At 50.4% G+C, this 23,019-nt stretch overlaps 1 protein-coding gene across 2 annotated transcripts in view; it reads right to left on the bottom strand.

Annotated features, from left to right (window-relative positions):
* Positions 1-531: 531 nt before the first annotated feature.
* AQP10 (aquaporin 10) overlaps positions 532-23,019 on the bottom strand; it is a 36,803-nt gene continuing 14,315 nt past the window's right edge. For both annotated transcript variants that reach the window (XM_072114545.1, XM_072114544.1), the window contains exons 2-6: positions 6,625-6,751; positions 5,557-5,694; positions 2,672-2,790; positions 2,010-2,227; positions 532-1,866 (exon numbers count right to left, since the gene is read on the bottom strand). In XM_072114545.1, the coding sequence (XP_071970646.1) occupies positions 1,656-1,866; positions 2,010-2,227; positions 2,672-2,790; positions 5,557-5,694; positions 6,625-6,751 (813 nt within the window). In that variant the 3' untranslated portion in view covers positions 532-1,655. The remainder of the gene's footprint in view (positions 1,867-2,009; positions 2,228-2,671; positions 2,791-5,556; positions 5,695-6,624; positions 6,752-23,019) is intronic.

Raw genomic sequence — 23,019 nt, 5'->3', positions numbered from 1 at the left:
CTAGTGATGTTAGTAGGTGTGCGCATGCGTCACAGATTGTAGAGGATCATATTGCTGGTGATGTTACTAGGTGTGCGCATGCGTCACAGATTGTAGAGGATCATATTGCTGGTGATGTTACTAGGTGTGCGCATGCGTCACAGATTGTAGAGGATCATATTGCTGGTGATGTTACTAGGTGTGCGCATGGGTAGTAAACCGTGATGTTGCACCACAAGTCACAGGGATCGAAATGCAAGTATCAATATATTACTAAGGACTTAGTTCCTGTCCGTACGACAATTCAGCTTTAGGTTTTCGTCTATACAGTATCACTGGATATTACAACAGGTTCTGTTTTGTATGAAGCTCCGTTTCCTGTCACATAATAGTTGAATGCAAACTTGTAGCAATTAGTAGATGTAGTAATGGCCAAAAATGTGCAAGTAAGCAGAAAGGCTCAATGTATATGTGTTATATACCGTTATCTGCAGGATATTGTCGTAACTTGGTTTTATTAGATTATGTTTTATTGATTTTGTATACGGGTCCTGCACATTGTCATTATATTACAATACAATCCAATAAAGCTTTATTGATCCCTTAGGACATTGTGGTGTACATGGCTCCAACACAAAAGAAAAATCATAGACAGTCAGAAACACATGAAATAGGGGTACACAATGGCTTGGGGGGGGGGGACTTTCGATGGAGGGACATGTGGGGTTATTAAGTTGGTTTGGCTGCTTCTTGAGTCCATTTATAGTTGTAATCGATGGCTCGGTATGAAGGAGTTCTGACACCTTGTTCTCCGGTCACTTCTCGGGCTCCGTTGTTCCAGTAGTACTTGGTGCAATGGGTGTAATGCGTTTCCTGCTATGGAGATGAGCTCGCTGCGACTCCTAACCTGCCAAATGCTGTGGATTGGGCTCAGGCTCTCGCCTACAATGCCTATTATATGCCTCCTTTTTGATTGAGCCTCCCCAGCAGACAATGGCGTAGTGTATAATGCTTGTGATATTAGATTTGTAGAACATCATTAGGATTTTGTTACAGATGTTGAAGGACTTCAAGTTCCTGAGGAAGGACATTCTGGAGGAAGTGTCGCTGTTCGCTGTCCATTCTATCTTATCAATTACGACACCAAGATACTTATAGGTTTGGACCTGGCCGATGGCTCTACCTCTGATTAAGATCGGATCATGGGCTGTTTTTTTCCTCCGCAGGTCTACGAGCATTTCTTTAGTTTTTTCTACGTTTAGTTGGAGGTTATTACCTTCACTCCATTCCACAAAATTCGTATAGGTTTTTTCCTCACCCTCCCGGATGCAGGCAACGATGACTGAATCATCCGAAAATTTCTGAAGGTGCCAGGTGTTGTACGTTGGTATTTCCATCCACAATAAGATCATGTATGGAGCCAATCCCGGGGCAGTGCCAGTCTATACTGTGGTCTTTGGATCTTTCCAAGATTTACACCATAAACGTTTTAACAAAAGAAAACACTTTCCACTAAGGCTTAGTCCTTGCAATGACTCCTGTTATGGGACCACAACATTTTACAAAACCCTTTTGCTACTCTGTATCATCCAGGACTTTAAACCCATTAAACCTTTTCATCACTCCAGACCACCAGGTTATTTACATTGAACCCTTTCCCATCCCTATCCCAAAATTTATAACCGGTGTGAGCAAGAACTGTCCATGTTGATGGTAAAAACCGGAATTTCTCTCCACTTCTCTGGTGCAACGTCCTTCACAATCTCCTCCTTATTGGTGTCTTCTTTGGGATGATGGATCTCCACTAAGAGCTGATACATTATTGATCCAAGGACTCCACCAACACATGGGGCCACCACCGGAACCCACCACCAGTTGTTCCCAGCTCTGTGTGCAAAAAAAGGGAATGAGACTCAATACTACTCAGTTGGCCATAACTGGAACTGGTGGAAAGTTCACAATCATAATGTTGTGTTGATTTAGAATCTTTTTCCCACCACCAGTTATGGCAACGTCATGATAGGACTCACCTGAATACATCAGCCCCCCATCCAGCCACATAGGTGAAGATCCGTGGCCCCAGGTCCCGGCTTGGGTTGATCGGATATCCACAGTTGGCTCCCATGGACAGACCAATGGAAAACACCAACATACCAACTACAACGGGTTCCAATCCTTTAGGGACAGGTTTGTTTTTGGAGTCACAGATGGCCAGGATCCCGATCATTAGCATGGCTGTCCCCATCACCTGTCAACAAACCATTGAAAATGACAGAGAAGAGCAAAAAGAAGAAGAACAGAAATGATGAGAAGAAGACAGAGGAGGACAGTGCAGCGAGGGCCCAGAGCCTGGAGGTTCAGAAGACCCTGTTGGTGGCCCAGTGAGACATCCTACGTTTTCTTGCTTTCCTTTCACCCCTGGCTTGTTCTAGGCATGCCAACCTAGACTTCAAGCTCTGGGGAATCAGTGGGCAACAGTCTAGGCCCAAACCAGGGCACTGCCGGCTCGCCATAAGTTTGTATGAAGGGTGGCTTCAGGAGAGGGGTCTCCTTACACACCGAATCTATGGAGGACTATAGGCCACATAATTGTGATCGTTCTTTGGCTGAGATGTGTAGGTGTGTTTGGGGAGAAAGGAATAGGAGAAGGTGCTGGAAGACATCACACATGAATCTTAGTGCTGAAGCATACCTGATCCAAAAAGCCATTCCTGATGGTCAGATATGGAGCTGGGTAGGTGGAAAATATGGAGGCCGTCTCTCGAGGTCCATACACGGTCAGGTTACCATTGGTGTAGTGCTGAATGGCATCTGAATAGAAGAAGAGAAGGAAAGGATAATACCGCCATACAGCAATCATCAGGGGGCGCTAGATTGAGAAGATGCAATGAAAGATTCAGGGGTTCACAAAAAATGTAATAACATCGGAGCAGAATAAATCTCATCCAGTGACATAAAGTATACAGAGGAAGAATCCCAGTGAGTAAGAAATAAGATTTATATCCGACTACAGAGCTAAACCGCTTCCTGTTTTTACATCGTTTCTTCAAAGACCTCATGTTTCATTGTCATACAGTCATAAAGTGAAAGTATGAGAAGAGTCACCTGCCCTACTTATTGAGCAAAATCATAAATACTGTAACACTGCCCCCTATATACAAGAATATAACTATTATAACACTGCCCCCTATGTACAAGAATATAACTACTATAATACTGCCCCCTATGTACAAGAATATAACTACTATAATACTGCCCCCTATGTACAGGAATATAACTACTATAATACTGCCCCCTATGTACAGGAATATAACTACTATAATACTGCCCCCTATGTACAGGAATATAACTACTATAATACTGCCCCCTATGTACAAGAATATCACTACTATAATACTGCCCCCTATGTACAGGAATATAACTACTATAATACTGCCCCCTATGTACAGGAATATAACTACTATAATACTGCCCCCTATGTACAGGAATATAACTACTATAATACTGCCCCCTATGTACAAGTATATAACTACTATAATACTGCCCCCTATGTACAAGAATATAACTACTATAATACTGCCCCCTATGTACAAGAATATAACTACTATAATACTGCCCCCTATGTACAAGAATATAACTACTATAATACTGCCCCTATGTACAAAAATATAACTACTATAATACTGCCCCCTATGTACAGGAATATAACTACTATAATACTGTCCCCTATGTACAGGAATATAACTACTATAATACTGCCCCCTATGTACAAGAATATAACTACTATAATACTGCTCCTATGTACAAGAATATAACTACTATAATACTGCCCCCTATGTACAGGAATATAACTACTATAATACTGCCCCCTATGTACAAGAATATAACTACTATAATACTGCCCCCTATGTACAGGAATATAACTACTATAATACTGCTCCCTATGTACAAGAATATAACTACTATAATACTGCCCCCTATGTACAAGAATATAACTACTATAATACTGCCCCCTATGTACAGGAATATAACTACTATAATACTGCCCCTATGTACAAGAATATAACTACTATAATACTGCCCCTATGTACAAGAATATAACTACTATAATACTGCCCCCTATGTACAAGAATATAACTACTATAATACTGTCCCCTATGTACAAGAATATAACTACTATAATACTGCCCCCTATGTACAGGAATATAACTACTATAATACTGCCTCCTATGTACAAGAATATAACTACTATAATACTGCCCCCTATGTACAGGAATATAACTACTATAATACTGTCCCCTATGTACAAGAATATAACTACTATAATACTGCCCCCTATGTACAGGAATATAACTACTATAATACTGCCCTCTATGTACAGGAATATAACTACTATAATATTGCCCCCTATGTACAAGAATATAACTACTATAATACTGTCCCCTATGTACAAGAATATAACTACTATAATACTGCCCCCTATGTACAAGTATATAACTACTATAATACTGCCCTCTATGTACAGGAATATAACTACTATAATACTGCCCCCTATGTACAAGAATATAACTACTATAATACTGCCCCCTATGTACAGGAATATAACTACTATAATACTGCTCCCTATGTACAAGAATATAGCTACTATAATACTGCCCCCTATGTACAGGAATATAACTACTATAATACTGCCCCTATGTACAAGAATATAACTACTATAATACTGCCCCTATGTACAAGATTATAACTACTATAATACTGCCCCCTATGTACAGGAATATAACTACTATAATACTGCCTCCTATGTACAAGAATATAACTACTATAATACTGCCCCCTATGTACAGGAATATAACTACTATAATACTGTCCCCTATGTACAAGAATATAACTGCTATAATACTGCCCCCTATGTACAGGAATATAACTACTATAATACTGCCCTCTATGTACAGGAATATAACTACTATAATACTGCCCCCTATGTACAAGAATATAACTACTATAATACTGCCCCCTATGTACAGGAATATAACTACTATAATACCGGACCCTATGTACAAGAATATAACTACTATAATACTGCCCCCAATGTACAGGAATATAACTACTATAATACTGCCCCCTATGTACAGGAATATAACTACTATAATACCGGACCCTATGTACAAGAATATAACTACTATAATACTGCCCCCAATGTACAGGAATATAACTACTATAATACTGCTCCTATGTACAGGAATATAACTACTATAATACTGCCCCCTATGTACAGGAATATAACTACTATAATACTGTCCCCTATGTACAGGAATATAACTACTATAATACTGTCCCCTATGTACAAGAATATAACTGCTATAATACTGCCCCCTATGTACAAGAATATAACTACTATAATACTGCTCCCTATGTACAGGGATATAACTACTATAATACTGCCCCCTATGTACAAGAATATAACTACTATAATACTGCCCCCTATGTACAGGAATATAACTACTATAATACTGCCCCCTATGTACAGGAATATAACTACTATAATACTGCCCCCTATAGGGATATGCTTCTCACCATAATATAGAGCATATGTTGCCGCTGCACCGGTGAATGATCCCAGCATCTGAATTAGAATATAAACAGGTAATTTCCGCCATGAGAATCGTCCAATCACACACAGGCTGAGTGAGTAGGCGGGGTTCAGGTGCCCTCCTGTAACACAGATAAGGATGGCAGTATAACAGGACAGGCTCTTCGGGGACAGGGGAGTGCCATCCGGAGGCTGTGAGTTCTGATAATATATTCTATGGCGCACATTTATTATTAGTGACGCAGTGTGTGATACGTGCAGTTACTATCCTGTAGAGTGCACCGGAGCGCATAATCTGGGTCCAGCATTTTTTTTCTGGTGCTCTCAGTTTTCTGGGTGCGCCACAATTATATCCGGACTTGCAAAATAAATGTGGCAGCCGGTTTGAATATGCACCAGAACGCTGTATTAGGTGCACGGTATTATGTCACGGTGAGAATAGTGCAGCCCCGACACAATACTGGCGCTAACACTTCATAAATACATGTACAGGCAAGGGAGCTGCTGGGGGGGCACACTAAGAGGGGAAGCTGCTGGGGGGGCATACTAAGAGGGGACTTAGCGTTGCGGACTAAGAGGGGGAGCTGCTGGGGGGGCAGACTAAGAGGGGGAACTGCTGAGGGAGCACACTAAGAGGGGGAACTGCTGAGGGGGCACACTAAGAGGGGGAACTGCTGAGGGGGCACACTAAGAGGGGGAACTGCTGAGGGGGCACACTAAGAGGGGGAGCTGCTGGGGGGCCCACTAATAGGGGGAGCTTTGGGGGGCACACTAAGAGGGGGAGCTCTGGGAAGGGCACAATAAAGGGGGGCCTTAATATAAAGGGGAGCTTGGCACAATATAAGAGGGGGAGATTAAGGGCACTAAAGGGGAAATTACTCTGTGTGGGGTTTGTGTTAGGGGCAGAGCAAAAGCTGTGGCTTAGGGCATAAAACTTTCTGAAGTGCATCCGGGGCACCACTTATGTTATCCCTCTCTCTCTCTGGTATGATAGGTGGGAGGGATGAATAAGGGAGCACATAAAATATTTGGTATATGGCGTATTCACCCACCTGACACTCCGCCGGACACATATATGGCAACGACGACCGCGATGGCCCCCGCCAGGTACATACAGAAGAAGTTGCCCTTGGTGTTGGCGCTGGTGACGCCCTGTGCCACGGCACCGGTGGTGATAAACTAGAGGAGGAGACAACAAGGACATGGTCATGATGACAGGCCTCCATCTTTACCCATAATGCACCTGCCCTAGAATTATGTCTCGTAGGTCCCAGTGTGTTGCTTCAAGAATCTGCCTTTGTTTTCTGTTTTTGGTGGAGGCGTTGGGTAATCTCTCGAGGGATATTTCACTTTTAGGACTTTTTAAGGAATCGAAAACAACACAAGTGCAGAGAAAACAGGATCTGAAAGCCAGAACCTGGGACCTCAAAAACAGAACCTGCGGGCAGAGGGGGGAAGGGTTGTGTAACCTAAACACAACAGAGGAGGTCCTGGGACTGGAGGGCTGGAGGCAGATTGTTATATCCCAGGTGTGTAGCCCGGGCTCCTGCCCCACCGGTCAGACACATCAATACCCACCACAGATCACAACCCTGGACAGGCCCCTGCCCCACCGGTCACACAGAGTGATCAGATACATCAATACCCACCATAGATCACACCCCTGGAGGAGCCCCCTGCCCCACCGGTCCCACAGAGTGATCAGATACATCAATACCCACCATAGATCACAACCCTGGATGGTCCCCTGCCCCACCGGTCCCACAGAGTGATCAGATACATCAATACCCACCATAGATCACACCCCTGGAGGAGCCCCCTGCCCCACCGGTCCCACAGAGTGATCAGATACATCAATACCCACCATAGATCACAACCCTGGACAGGCCCCTGCCCCACCGGTCCCACAGAGTGATCAGACACTTCAATACCCACCATAGATCACACCCCTGGAGGAGCCCCCTGCCCCACCGGTCCCACAGAGTGATCAGATACATCAATACCCACCATAGATCACAACCCTGGACAGGCCCCTGCCCCACCGGTCCCACAGAGTGATCAGATACATCAATACCCACCATAGATCACAACCCTGGACAGGCCCCTGCCCCACCGGTCCCACAGAGTGATCAGATACATCAATACCCACCATAGATCACAACCCTGGACAAGCCCCTGCCCCACCGGTCACATGAAGTGATCAGATACATCAATACCCACCATAGATCACACCCCTGGAGGAGCCCCCTGCCCCACCGGTCCCACAGAGTGATCAGACACATCAATACCCACCATAGATCACAACCCTGGACAAGCCCCTGCCCCACCGGTCCCACAGAGTGATCAGACACATCAATACTAGAGATGAGCGAACATACTCGTCCGAGCTTGATGCTCGTTCGAGCATTAGCGTACTCGAAACTGCTCGTTGCTCGGACGAATACTTCGTCCGCTCGAGAAAATGGCAGCTCCCGCCGTTTTGCTTTTTGGCGGCCAGAAACAGAGCCAATCACAAGCCAGGAGACTCTGCACTCCACCCAGCATGACGTGGTACCCTTACACGTCGATAGCAGTGGTTGGCTGGCCAGATCAGGTGACCCTGGAATAGACTAGCCGCTGCCCGCGCTGCTCGGATCATTCTCTGTCTGGATGCCGCTAGGGAGAGAGCTGCTGCTGGTCAGGGAAAGCGTTAGGGTGTTCTATTAGCTTACTGTTAGGCAGGAGTGAGTCTACAAGAACCCAACAGCCCTTCTTAGGGCTACAATAACGTTATCCTTTTTTTTTTTTTATTTGCAGCTAGTACCATATTGTGAGGAATTAGCAGGGAGACTTGCTACCGTTGTGTTTAGCTCTTAGTGACGCACATATCCACCTCAAACACCAAAGTGGGAAAATTTATTAGGGGTTTGAGTAGAATTAGGCACAGTCTGCCAGTTTCTTTTTATTTTACGTTTATTTTTTCATAACTCAGCGTCATCTCATCTTGCATAGTAGTGTGCTTTCATACTTGGCTAGAAAATAGCCATAGGAGAATCCAAACGTCTTACTTACGCCTACAGTAGCGTTATATATATATTTTATTTCTGGTTGATCTGCTGGTGGCTGTAGTTGCTGCAGTGCATCTACTAGCAAATTGTGAGGAATTTGCAGGGAGACTTGCGACCACTGTGTTTAGCGCTTAGTGACGCACATATCCATCGCAAAGACCGAAGTGGGAAAATTTATTAGGGGTTGGATTTCAATTAGGCACAGTCTGCCATTTCCTTTTTATTTTACGTTTATTTTTTCATAACTCAGGGTCATCTCATCTGGCATAGCAGTGTGCTTTCATACTTGGCTAGAAAATAGCCATAGCAATAGGATAGCATCGTTTGGTTTTAAAAACTAAAAAACACAAAAAAAAACACAAAAAAAAGTTTAAAAAAAATTAAAGTTATAACTTTCATTTTCAAAATGTTTAACCCGAGGGCTAGGGGTAGAGGACGAGGGCGGGGACGTGGGCGTCCAACTACTGCAGGGGTCAGAGGCCGTGGTCCTGGGCGGGGTGAGACACCACCTGCTGATGAGGGAGCAGGGGAACGCCGCAGAGCTACACTCCCTAGGTTCATGTCTGAAGTTACTGGAACTCGTGGTAGAGCACTGTTGAGGCCAGAACAGTGCAAACAGGTGATGTCGTGGATTGCCGACAATGCTTCGAGCAATTTGTCCACCAGTCAGTCTTCCACGCAGTCCAGCCATGTCACCGAAATCGGCACTCCTCCTGCACCTCAGCCTCCTCCCCCCCAGTCTGCCCCCTCCCAGGAAAATTTGGCATTTGAACTGGCATACTCTGAGGAACTGTTTTCTGGACCCTTCCCACAGTCACAAACCACTTGTCCGGTTGCTGCTGAGCAATTTTCCGATGCCCAGGTTTTCCACCAGTCGCAGTCTGTGGGTGATGATGACCTTCTTGACGTAGTGGAAGAAGTGTGTAAAGAGGTGTCCGACGATGAGGAGACACGGTTGTCAGACAGTGGTGAAGTTGTTGTCAGGGCAGGAAGTCCGAGGGGGGAGCAGACTGAGGGATCGGAGGATGATGAGGTGACACACCCAAGCTGGGTTGAGAGGCCGGGTGAACACAGTGCTTCTGAGACGGAGGAGAGTCCTCGACCAGAACAGGTTGGAAGAGGCAGTGGTGGGGCAAGACGGAGAGGCAGGGCCAGAGCAGGTGCATCAGCGCCAAATGTGTCACGTAGTGAAGCTCCCGTGGCGAGGGCTAGATTTTCAGAAGTCTGGAGGTTCTTTAAGGAAACACCGGATGACCGACGGACTGTGGTGTGCAACCTTTGCCAAACCAGGATCAGCAGGGGTTCCACCACTACTAGCTTAACTACCACCAGTATGCGCAGGCATATGAATGCTAAACACCCCACTCAGTGGCACCAAGCCCGTTCACCTCCGGCCGGGCACACCACTGCTCCTTCCCCTGTGTCAGCTGATAGTCAGCCCCCTGCCCAGCACCATGGCACAAAAACCCCATCGTCGCCTCCACGATCCGCACCCGCAACCCACCCGCAACCCAAGCCCTTAATGTCCACATCTCCAAATTGCTTAGCCTGGAGATGCTGCCCTATAGGCTAGTAGAGACCGAGGCCTTTCACAACCTCATGGCGGCGGCCGCCCCTCGGTATTCGGTCCCCAGCCGCCACTACTTTTCCCGATGTGCCGTCCCAGCCCTGCACCAGCACGTGTCAGACAACATCATCCGTGCCCTGACCAACGCCGTTTCTGACAAGGTCCACCTGACCACGGACACGTGGACGAGTGCTGCCGGGCAGGGCCACTATATATCGCTGACGGCACATTGGGTTAACTTGGTGGAGGCTGGGACCGAGTCTGACCCTGCGGCTGGTCATATACTGCCGACGCCGAGGATTGCGGGGCCTACCTCGGTCCAGGTCTTTCAGGCCTACTATGCCTCCTCCTCCTCCCACCCCTCCTCCACCTCCTCCTCCGAACTACCATCCGTGGGCATGGCGCCATCAGTCGCTAGCTCTAGGCACAGCAGCAGTGCCGTCGCTAAGCGACAGCAGGCGGTGCTCAAACTGCTGAGCCTAGGCGATAAAAGGCACACCGCCCAAGAACTATTACAGGGCATCACGGCGCAGACTGATCTGTGGCTGGCACCGCTGAACCTGAAGCCAGGCATGGTTGTGTGTGACAACGGCCGTAACCTGGTGGCGGCTCTGCAACTCGGCAGACTGACACATGTGCCATGCCTGGCCCATGTGTTAAATCTGATAGTTCAGCGTTTCCTCAAGACATACCACAATCTGTCTTATTTGCTCACGAAGGTGCGCCGCATCTGTGCGCATTTCAGGAAGTCCAGCACAGATGCTGCCACTCTCAGGGCAGCGCAGCGCCGCCTCCAACTGCCCGCTCACCGACTGTTGTGCGACGTGCCCACGAGGTGGAATTCAACATTAACCATGTTATCCAGAGTTTACCAGCAGCGCAGAGCGATTGTAGACTGCCAGATGTCAACTTCCACCAGAACTGGTAGTCAGGTCAGTCAGCTTCCTCAAGTCTACAATGAGGAGTGGACGTGGATGTCTGATATCTGTCAGGTGCTGAGTAATTTCGAGGAGTCAACACAGATGGTCAGTGGCGATGCCGCCATCATCAGCCTCACCATCCCGCTGCATGGCCTGTTGAAAAACTCTCTGATCAGCATGAAGTCGGAAGCTTTGCGCTTGTCACAAGAGATGGGGGAAGAAGATTCCCTTGTTGATAGCCCAAGCACCCTTAGGTCTGTTTCTCAGCGCATATCGGAGGAGGTGGAGGAGGATGAGGAGGAAGAGGAGGAGAATGTTGGCGAGACACAAGAGGGGACCATTGTTGAGTCCTTCACTGTTCAGCGTGTATGGGCAGAAGAAGAGTAGTTGGAAGAGTTGGAGGAGGAGGAAATGGACAGTCAGGCCAGTGAGGGGAGTGAATTCTTACGCGTTGGTACTCTGGCGCATATGGCAGATTTCATGCTAGGCTGCCTATCCCGTGACCCTCACGTTCAAAGAATTTATTCCAGCACCGATTACTGGGTATTCAATCTCCTGGACCCACGGTACAAGCAAAATCTTTCCACTCTCATCCCTGGAGAGGAAAGGAGTGTGAGAATGCATGAATACCAGCAGGCCCTGGTGCACAAGCTGAAACACTATTTCCCTTCCGACAGCGCTAGCGGCAGAGTGCGTAGTTCTGCGGGACAAGTAGCGAGGGAGAGTAGGCGAGCAGGCAGCTTGTCCAGCACTGGCAAGGGTACGCTTTACAAGGCCTTTGCCAGTTTTGTGTCACCCCAGCAAGACACTGTCACCTGTCCCCAGTCTCGGCAGAGTAGGGCTGATCTTTACAGAAAGATGGTGAGGGAGTACGTAGCTGACCACACCATCGTCCTAAATGATCACACAGCTCCCTACAACTACTGGGTTTCAAAGCTGGACATGTGGCACGAACTGGCGCTGTACGCCTTGGAGGTTCTTGCCTGCCCTGCCGCTAGCGTCTTGTCCGAGCGGGTTTTCAGTGCAGCTGGTGGCATCATCACTGATAAGCGTACACGCCTGTCGACTGACAGCACTGACAGGCTGACGCTTATTAAGATGAATAAAGCCTGGATTTCTCCTAATTTCCAATCTCCACCAGGTGAAGGAAGCTCAACCTGAATAATTTATCCACTCCTCCTCCTCATTTTCCTCCTTCTCCTCCTCTTTGTACACTAAAGCAGAGGAAACTGGCTATTTTTTGACAGGGCCCACTGGCTCTAGCTATAGTACTTTATGCATTTAATTTTTCTGGAGGGCCACCTACCCGGTCCTCTGTTTTAAACAATTTTTGGGAGTGCCACATACAGGCACTCAATCTATTCAATTTTTCTGGAGGGCCACCTACCTGCTCCTCTGGTTTGAAAACTTTTATGGACTGCCACATACAGGCACTATCCAAATTAAATTGTCTCCATAGCAGCCTCCACACGTTGTCTCCATTGCTACCTCCAAAAGTCGTCCATATAGCTGCCTCCATACATCGTCCCCTTATCAAACGAGGTGTGTCAGGCAGAAATTTGGGTTGTTTTCATGGATTCCACATCAAAGTTGTTAACTTTGTCGCATCCTGCTGTGTTATCCACAAAATATACTGGCAAACTTTTACCATTTACGGATATTATTTCAGCGCTTCTTGCGCATCTGTTTACATTCCCCTCACCCGCCATATCCCAAACTTATAAGAACGCTACTACACTTAACTTGGTGGAGGCTGGGACCGAGTCTGACCCTGGGGCTGGTCATATACTGCCGACGCCGAGGATTGCGGGGCCTACCTCGGTCCAGGTCTCAAAGGCCTACTATACCTCCTCCTCCTCCCACCCCTCCTCCACCTCCTCCTCCTCCGAATTACCATCCGTGGGCATGGCGCCATCAGTCGGTAGCTCTAGGCACAGCAGCAGTGCCGTCGCTAAGCGACAGCAGGCGGTGCTCAAACTGCTGAGCCTAGGCGATAAAAGGCACACCGCCCAAGAGCTATTACAGGGCATTCCACATCAAACTTGTTAACTTTGTCGCCACCCTGCTGTGTAAGCCACAAAATATACTGGAAAACTTTTATCATTTACCGATATTATTTCAGCGCTTCTTGCGCATCTGTTTACATTCCCCTCACCCGCCATATCCTAAACTTATAAGAACGCTACCACACTTGATCATATATAAAAGGTTCTTAGAAGTGCTGTTTGGGGAGTAGCCTAGAGACAGGGGCTTGGACAGGCGAAAGCTCGCCTGGCAGCAGAGCGCCAGCTCCATCCCAAGATCCAAATAACATAGTTTTAACTGCTGCACCTTTAATCTACTACTAGTTCACTGCCTCCATAATAATAATAATAATAATCTTTATTTATATAGCGCCATCATATTCCGTAGCGCTTAACAAATCATAGGAAACAAATACAAATGTAATGTAACAGAGCACAACATTTGTATGGAACAACAGGAGTGAGGTCCCTGCTCGCCAGAGCTTACGGTTTATGAAGATGATGGGGTAACACGAGGTAAAAGAATATTTAATGGTCAAGCCATTCTTCTTAGGGAATAGAACAAAATATAATAAATGGAATTGCTGTCGCTTGAACCACTCAGCCGTCATCTTATACACCAGGTCCAGGGTGAATGGGACTGCAGAGAAGTCTGGTGCCTGTTGGTTGCTGGATAACAGATGGGAGGACGACACAGGACGGGTTAGTAGAAGAGTTAAAACTTCATGCAGTTAATGAGTGTTATAGGCTTGCCTAAAGAAATGGGTTTTAAGAGCACGTTTGAAACTTTGGAGGTTAGGTATTAGTCTGATAGTCCGGGGCAGACCATTCCATAGAATTGGTGCAGCTCTAGAGAAGTCTTGGAGACGCGAGTGGGAGGTCCGCACTAGGGTAGAGGTTAATCTAAGATCACTGGCGGATCTAAGAGCACGGGTTGGGCGATAGACTGAGATAAGAGAGGAGAGGTAGGGGGGTGCAGCATTATACAGAGCTTTATGGATGAGGGTTATTATTTTAAACTGTATTCGAAAGGAGACTGGCAGCCAGTGCAGCGACTGGCATGAACTGTAGGCATACATGGTCCCCTTATCAAACGAGCTGTGTCAGGCAGAATTTTGGGTTGTTTTCATGGCTTCCACAACAAACTTGTTAACTTTGTCGCCACCCTGCTGTGTAATCCACAAAATATACTGGCAAACTTTTATCATGTAGCGATATTATTTGAGCGCTTCTTGCTCACCTCCTTTGGTTCCTCTCTGCCACCCATTGGTTTGAAGCCTGAGTCCATTTAGGGTATGTTGCCATGCCACTCTCTAGCCTGCCGCTGCTGCCGCTGCCTCTGCATGCCGTCCCCTATAGTGTCAGGGTCAATTATTGGATGTTTTAGATGCTATCTAGCTTCATTCGGTCACTCTGTCATGGCCATGCTGTTGCCCATAATTTTGGCATAATGGTGCGATTAAGCAGCCTCAGAGGCATCCATGCATGCTGCCCCTGCTGTTTCCTGTCCATTTCCGTGGTGTTTCCATCCTTTTCTGAGGTTCCCAGGTGTTTGGCCAAGCTTCCCTGTGCAGAGCCTTGGTCCCCTTGAAAAATGCTCGAGTCTCCCATTGACTTCAATGGGGCTCGTTATTCGAGACGAGCACTCGAGCATCGGGAAAAGTTCGTCTCGAATAACGAGTACCCGAGCATTTTAGTGCTCGCTCATCTCTAATCAATACCCACCATAGATCACAACCCTGGAGGAGCCCCCTGCCCCACCGGTCCCACAGAGTGATCAGACACATCAATACCCACCACAGATCACACCCCTGGATGGCCCCCTGCCCCACCGGTCCCACAGAGTGATGAAACATATCAATGTCCACCATAAATCACACCCATAGGACGGAACCACTGCCCCACTGGTCAATATCCACCATAGACCGCACCCCTGGACAGGCGCCTGCCCCACTGGTAAAAGCGGAGCGATCAGAAAAATCAATGAGTCACGGGGGTCTCTGGGAACATGGCGTCCATCACTGGACCACTAGGAACAAACTGCGTCCTAGGATGGGGCTGCAAAACACCAGAGACCAGAGGCTGCAGCACTGGATCCCCCGGCCAAGAATAACAAATCACTGGGAAATCAACTGCATTTACAGACTGAATCAGCAAAGGAGAATATTAATATACTCCAGGGAAAGAAGACTGCACCACTGGCTCACCAGGGACATATACAGATAACCAGGTCCCTCAGGACAGAAGACTAATAGAGTAATGTAGGGATGTGCTAATGCTGCGAAGAAATAGTGTGATCCGCCTGCAGCCCCTGCTACATCACCTCAGAAACCCCAGAGATACCACCAGGTAAAGACATTCTGCAGGAGTTGACAGGGAGAGAGGTGAGACTCTGCATGTCTGCAGGAGACATGAGGCTGGAGAAGGAGACAGGGGGAGAGGTGAGACTCTGCATGTCTGCAGGAGGACATGAGGCTGGAGAAGGAGACAGGGGGAGAGGTGAGACCCTGCATGTCTGCAGGAGGACATGAGGCTGGAGAAGGAGACAGGGGGAGAGGTGAGACTCTGCATGCCTGCAGGAGGACATGAGGCTGGAGAAAGAGACAGGGGGAGAGGTGAGACCCTGCATATCTGCAGGAGACATGAGGCTGGAGAAGGAGACAGGGGAGAGGTGAGACTCTGCATGTCTGCAGGAGGACCTGAGGCTGGAGAAGGAGACAGGGGGAGAGGTGACACCCTGCATGTCTGCAGGAGACATGAGGCTGGAGAAGGAGACAGGGGGAGAGGTGAGACCTTGCATGTCTGCAGGAGGACATGAGGCTGGAGAAGGAGACAGGGGGAGAGGTGAGACCCTGCATGTCTGCAGGAGGACATGAGGCTGGAGAAGGAGACAGGGGGAGAGGTGAGACTCTGCATGCCTGCAGGAGGACATGAGGCTGGAGAAGGGGACAGGGGGAGAGGTGAGACCCTGCATGTCTTCAGGAGGACATGAGGCTGGAGAAGGAGACTGAGGGAGAGGTGAGACCCTGCATGTCTGCAGGAGGACATGAGGCTGGAGAAAGAGACAGGGGGAGAGGTGAGACTCTGCATGTCTGCAGGAGGACATGAGGCTGGAGAAGGAGACATGGGGAGAGGTGAGACCCTGCATGTCTGCAGGAGGACATGAGGCTGGAGAAGGAGACGGAGGGAGAGGTGAGACCCTGCATGTCTGCAGGAGACATGAGGCTGGAGAAGGAGACAGGGGGAGAGGTGAGACCCTGCATGTCTGCAGGAGGACATGAGGCTGGAGAAGGAGACAGGGGGAGAGGTGAGATCTTGCATGTCTGCAGGAGACATGAGGCTGGAGAAGGAGACAGGGGGAGAGGTGAGACCCTGCATGTCTGCAGGAGGACATGTGGCTGGAGAAGGAGACAGGGGGAGAGGTGAGACCCTGCATGTCTGCAGGAGGACATGAGGCTGGAGTAGGAGACAGGGGGAGAGGTGAGACCCTGCATGTCTGCAGGAGGACATGAGGCTGGAGAAGGAGACAGGGGGAGAGGTGAGACCATGCATGTCTGCAGGAGACATGAGGCTGGAGAAGGAGACAGGGGGAGAGGTGAGACTCTGCATGTCTGCAGGAGGACATGAGGCTGGAGAAGGAGACAGGGGGAGAGGTGAGACCTTGCATGTCTGCAGGAGACATGAGGCTGGAGAAGGAGACAGGGGGAGAGGTGAGACCCTGCATGTCTGCAGGAGGACATGAGGCTGGAGAAGGAGACAGGGGGAGAGGTGACACCCTGCATGTCTGCAGGAGGACATGAGGCTGGAGAAGGAGACAGGGGGAGAGGTGAGACCCTGCATGTCTGCAGGAGACATGAGGCTGGAGAAGGAGACAGGGGGAGAGGTGAGACCCTGCATGTCTGCAGGAGGACATGAGGCTGGAGAAGGAGACAGGGGGAGAGGTGACACCCTGCATGTCTGCAGGAGGACATGAGGCTGGAGAAGGAGACAGGGGAGAGGTGAGACCCTGCATGTCTGCAGGAGGACATGAGGCTGGAGAAGGAGACAGGGGAGAGGTGAGATCCTGCATGTCTGCAGGAGGACATGAGGCTGGAGAAGGAGACAGGGGGAGAGGTGAGACTCTGCATGTCTGCAGGAGGACATGAGGCTGGAGAAGGAGACAGGGGGAGAGGTGAGACCTTGCATGTCTGCAGGAGACATGAGGCTGGAGAAGGAGACAGGGGGAGAGGTGAGACCCTGCATGTCTGCAGGAGGACATGAGGCTGGAGAAGGAGACAGGGGGAGAGGTGACACCCTGCATGTCTGCAGGAGGACATGAGGCTGGAGAAGGAGACAGGGGGAGAGGTGAGACCCTGCATGTCTGCAGGAGACATGAGGCTGGAGAAGGAGACAGGGGGAGAGGTGAGACCCTGCATGTCTGCAGGAGGACATGAGGCTGGAGAAGGAGACAGGGGGAGAGGTGACACCCTGCATGTCTGCAGGAGGACATGAGGCTGGAAAAGGAGACAGGGGAGAGGTGAGACCCTGCATGTCTGCAGGAGGACATGAGGCTGGAGAAGGAGACAGGGGAGAGGTGAGACCCTGCATGTCTGCAGGAGGACATGAGGCTGGAGAAGGAGACAGGGGGAGAGGTGACACCCTGCATGTCTGCAGGAGGACGTGAAACTCGAAGAGGAGACAGAGGGAGAGGCTAGACCCTGCATGTCTGCAGGAGGACATGTGGCTGGAGAAGGAGACAGGGGGAGAGGTGACACCCTGCATGTCTGCAGGAGGACATGAGGCTGGAGTAGGAGACAGGGGGAGAGGTGAGACCCTGCATGTCTGCAGGAGGACATGAGGCTGGAGAAGGAGACAGGGGGAGAGATGACACCCTGCATGTCTGCAGGAGGACATGAGGCTGGAGAAGGAGACAGGGGGAGAGGTGAGACCCTGCATGTCTGCAGGAGGACATGAGGCTGGAGAAGGAGACAGGGGGAGAGGTGACACCCTGCATGTCTGCAGGAGGACATGAGGCTGGAGAAGGAGACAGGGGGAGAGGTGAGACCATGCATGTCTGCAGGAGACATGAGGCTGGAGAAGGAGACAGGGGGAGAGGTGAGACCCTGCATGTCTGCAGGAGGACATGAGGCTGGAGAAGGAGACAGGGGGAGAGGTGACACCCTGCATGTCTGCAGGAGAACATGAGGCTGGAGAAGGAGACAGGGGGAGAGGTGACACTCTGCATGTCTGCAGGAGGACATGAGGCTGGAGAAGGAGACAGGGGGAGAGGTGACACCCTGCATGTCTGCAGGAGGACATGAGGCTGGAGAAGGAGACAGGTGGAGAGGTGAGACCCTGCATGTCTGCAGGAGGACAGGCTGGAGAAGGAGACAGGGGGAGAGGTTACACCCTGCATGTCTGCAGGAGGACATGAGGCTGGAGTAGGAGACAGGGGGAGAGGTGAGACCCTGCATGTCTGCAGGAGGACATGAGGCTGGAGAAGGAGACAGGGGGAGAGGTGAGACCCTGCATGTCTGCAGGAGGACATGAGGCTGGAGAAGGAGACAGGGGGAGAGGTGAGACCCTGCATGTCTGCAGGAGGACATGAGGCTGGAGAAGGAGACAGGGGGAGAGGTGACACCCTGCATGTCTGCAGGAGGACATGAGGCTGGAGAAGGCGACAGGGGAGAGGTGAGACCCTGCATGTCTGCAGGAGGACATGAGGCTGGAGAAGGAGACAGGGGGAGAGGTGACACCCTGCATGTCTGCAGGAGACATGAGGCTGGAGAAGGAGACAGGGGGAGAGGTGAGACCTTGCATGTCTGCAGGAGACATGAGGCTGGAGAAGGAGACAGGGGGAGAGGTGACACCCTGCATGTCTGCAGGAGGACATGAGGCTGGAGAAGGAGACAGGGGGAGAGGTGACACCCTGCATGTCTGCAGGAAGACATGAGGCTGGGGAAGGAGACAGGGGGAGAGGTGAGACCCTGCATGTCTGCAGGAGACATGAGGCTGGGGAAGGAGACAGGGGGAGAGGTGAGACCCTGCATGTCTGCAGGAGACATGAGGCTGGAGAAGGAGACAGGGGGAGAGGTGAGACTCTGCATGTCTGCAGGAGGACATGAGGCTGGAGAAGGAGACCGGAGGAGAGGTGAGACCCTGCATGTCTGCAGGAGGACATGAGGCTGGAGAAGGAGACAGGGGGAGAGGTGAGACCCTGCATGTCTGCAGGAGACATGAGGCTGGAGAAGGAGACAGGGGGAGAGGTGACACCCTGCATGTCTGCAGGAGGACGTGAAACTCGAAGAGGAGACAGAGGGAGAGGCTAGACCCTGCATGTCTGCAGGAGGACATGTGGTTGGAGAAGAAGACAGGGGGAGAGGTGACACCCTGCATGTCTGCAGGAGGACATGAGGCTGGAGTAGGAGACAGGGGGAGAGGTGAGACCCTGCATGTCTGCAGGAGGACATGAGGCTGGAGAAGGAGACAGGGGGAGAGATGACACCCTGCATGTCTGCAGGAGGACATGAGGCTGGAGTAGGAGACAGGGGGAGAGGTGAGACCCTGCATGTCTGCAGGACATGAGGCTGGAGAAGGAGACAGGGGGAGAGGTGACACCCTGCATGTCTGCAGGAGGACATGAGGCTGGAGAAGGAGACAGGGGGAGAGGTGACACCCTGCATGTCTGCAGGAGGACATGAGGCTGGAGAAGGCAACAGGGGAGAGGTGAGACCCTGCATGTCTGCAGGAGGACATGAGGCTGGAGAAGGAGACAGGGGGAGAGGTGAGACCATGCATGTCTGCAGGAGACATGAGGCTGGAGTAGGAGACAGGGGGAGAGGTGAGACCCTGCATGTCTGCAGGAGGACATGAGGCTGGAGAAGGAGACAGGGGGAGAGGTGACACCCTGCATGTCTGCAGGAGGACATGAGGCTGGAGAAGGAGACAGGGGGAGAGGTGACACCCTGCATGTCTGCAGGAGGACATGAGGCTGGAGAAGGAGACAGGGGGAGAGGTGACACCCTGCATGTCTGCAGGAGGACATGAGGCTGGAGAAGGAGACAGGGGGAGAGGTGACACCCTGCATGTCTGCAGGAGGACATGAGGCTGGAGTAGGAGACAGGGGGAGAGGTGAGACCCTGCATGTCTGCAGGAGGACATGAGGCTGGAGTAGGAGACAGGGGGAGAGGTGAGACCATGCATGTCTGCAGGAGACATGAGGCTGGAGAAGGAGACAGGGGGAGAGGTGAGACCCTGCATGTCTGCAGGAGGACATGAGGCTGGAGAAGGAGACAGGGGGAGAGGTGAGACCCTGCATGTCTGCAGGAGACATGAGGCTGGAGACAGGGGAGAGGTGAGACCCTGCATGTCTGCAGGAGGACATGAGGCTGGAGTAGGAGACAGGGGGAGAGGTGAGACCCTGCATGTCTGCAGGAGGACATGAGGCTGGAGAAGGAGACAGGGGGAGAGGTGAGACCTTGCATTTCTGCAGGAGACATGAGGCTGGAGAAGGAGACAGGGGGAGAGGTGACACCCTGCATGTCTGCAGGAGGACGTGAAACTCGAAGAGGAGACAGAGGGAGAGGCTAGACCCTGCATGTCTGCAGGAGGACATGTGGCTGGAGAAGAAGACAGGGGGAGAGGTGACACCCTGCATGTCTGCAGGAGGACATGAGGCTGGAGTAGGAGACAGGGGGAGAGGTGAGACCCTGCATGTCTGCAGGAGGACATGAGGCTGGAGAAGGAGACAGGGGGAGAGATGACACCCTGCATGTCTGCAGGAGGACATGAGGCTGGAGAAGGAGACAGGGGGAGAGGCGAGACTCTGCATGTCTGCAGGAGACATGAGGCTGGAGAAGGAGAAAGGGGAGAGGTGAGACCCTGCATGTCTGCAGGAGGACATGAGGCTGGAGAAGGAGACAGGGGGAGAGGTGAGACTCTGCATGTCTGCAGGAGGACATAAGGCTGGAGAAGGAGACAGGGGGAGAGGTGACACCGTGCATGTCTTCAGGAGGACATGAGGCTGGAGAAGGAGACAGGGGGGGAGGTGAGACCCTGCATGTCTGCAGGAGGACATGAGGCTGGAGAAGGAGACAGGGGGAGAGGTGAGACTCTGCATGTCTGCAGGAGGACATGAGGCTGGAGAAGGAGACAGGGGGAGAGGTGACACCGTGCATGTCTTCAGGAGGACATGAGGCTGGAGTAGGAGACAGGGGGGGAGGTGAGACTCTGCATGTCTGCAGGAGACATGAGGCTGGAGAAGGAGAAGGAGACAGGGGGAGAGGTGACACCCTGCATGTCTGCAGGAGACATGAGGCTGGAGAAGGAGACAGGGGGAGAGGTGAGACCCTGCATGTCTGCAGGAGGACATGAGGCTGGAGAAGGAGACCCTGCATGTCTGCAGGAGGACATGAGGCTGGAGAAGGAGACAGGGGGAGAGGTGACACCCTACATGTCTGCAGGAGGACATGAGGCTGGAGAAGGAGACCCTGCATGTCTGCAGGAGGACATGAGGCTGGAGAAGGAGACAGGGGGAGAGGTGAGACCCTGCATGTCTGCAGGAGGACATGAGGCTGGAGAAGGAGACCCTGCATGTCTGCAGGAGGACATGAGGCTGGAGAAGGAGACAGGGGGAGAGGTGACACCCTGCATGTCTGCAGGAGGACATGAGGCTGGAGAAGGAGACAGGGGGAGAGGTGACACCCTGCATGTCTGCAGGAGGACATGAGGCTGGAGTAGGAGACAGGGGGAGAGGTGAGACCCTGCATGTCTGCAGGAGGATGTGAAACTCAAAGAGGAGACAGAGGGAGAGGCGAGACCCTGCACCCTGTGGGTAACTTATGATATTCCTCTGAGAAGGGTTTATTGTCGGCGCTGTGACATATCTGGAATTACTGGACTTGGTAGCTACAGAGGGATAAGACCTACCTAATCACAGTAATCACTTATCTGCCGCCCAAATTTATTACTGTATTACAGATACTAATCCCTGATCTCCACATCATCTGATCTGTCTGAAAAGACAGAAACAAGACTACACTGTGCCGATCTCTACAAGATGTCTGGAACAATCTCCCTGCCAAGTGGCTATGGCCAAAGATCTCTGCTTACTTCTACAAGATGTCTGGAACAATCCCCCTGCCAAGTAGCTATGGCCAAAGATCTCTGCTTACTTCTACAAGATGTCTGGAACAATCTCCCTGCCAAGTGGCTATGGCCGAAGAAGATCTATGCTAACTTATCCAAAATTTTGGGGAATATACTTACTATATCCATGTGAGTGTAGTTCACCAAGATGTCTGGAAAAACGTCTCTGCTGAGTTACTACATACAAAAGATCTGTGCTTAGTTCTACAAGATGCAGAACTTCCCTGCCAAGGCACTGCATCCCGTAACATCTGTACTTTCTTCTCCAAGACGTCTAGAACAACCTCCATGCTGAGTTGCTACATCATCAAAAAAATCTGTCTTAGTTCTCTGAGAAGTCTGAACCAACCTCCCTGAGTTACCACATCATGAGATCTCGGGATAGTTATACAAGATAATAATCTTCATTTATATAGCGATATCATATTCCATAGCCTTTTACAAATCAAGATGTCTGGGACAACCTCCACGATGAGATCAACATCACAAACTCAGCTCTGCTACCCCTCCAACCTGTCCTGTATCTACTATTCTGTACCTCCTCACACACTCGGCTCTGCTACACCTCCATCCTGTCCTGTATCTACTATTCTGTACCTCCTCACACACTCAGCTCTGCTACACCTCCATCCTGTCCTGTATCTACTATTCTGTACCTCCTCACACACTCGGCTCTGCTACCCCTCCAACCTGTCCTGTATCTACTATTCTGTACCTCCTCACACACTCGGCTCTGCTACACCTCCATCCTGTCCTGTATCTA

Source organism: Engystomops pustulosus, chromosome 7, assembly GCF_040894005.1.
Source record: "Engystomops pustulosus chromosome 7, aEngPut4.maternal, whole genome shotgun sequence".
Classification (NCBI taxonomy): domain Eukaryota; kingdom Metazoa; phylum Chordata; class Amphibia; order Anura; family Leptodactylidae; genus Engystomops; species Engystomops pustulosus.
The sequence above is the reverse complement of the archived record's forward strand: the minus strand, read 5'-3'. Positions and strand labels throughout refer to the sequence as shown.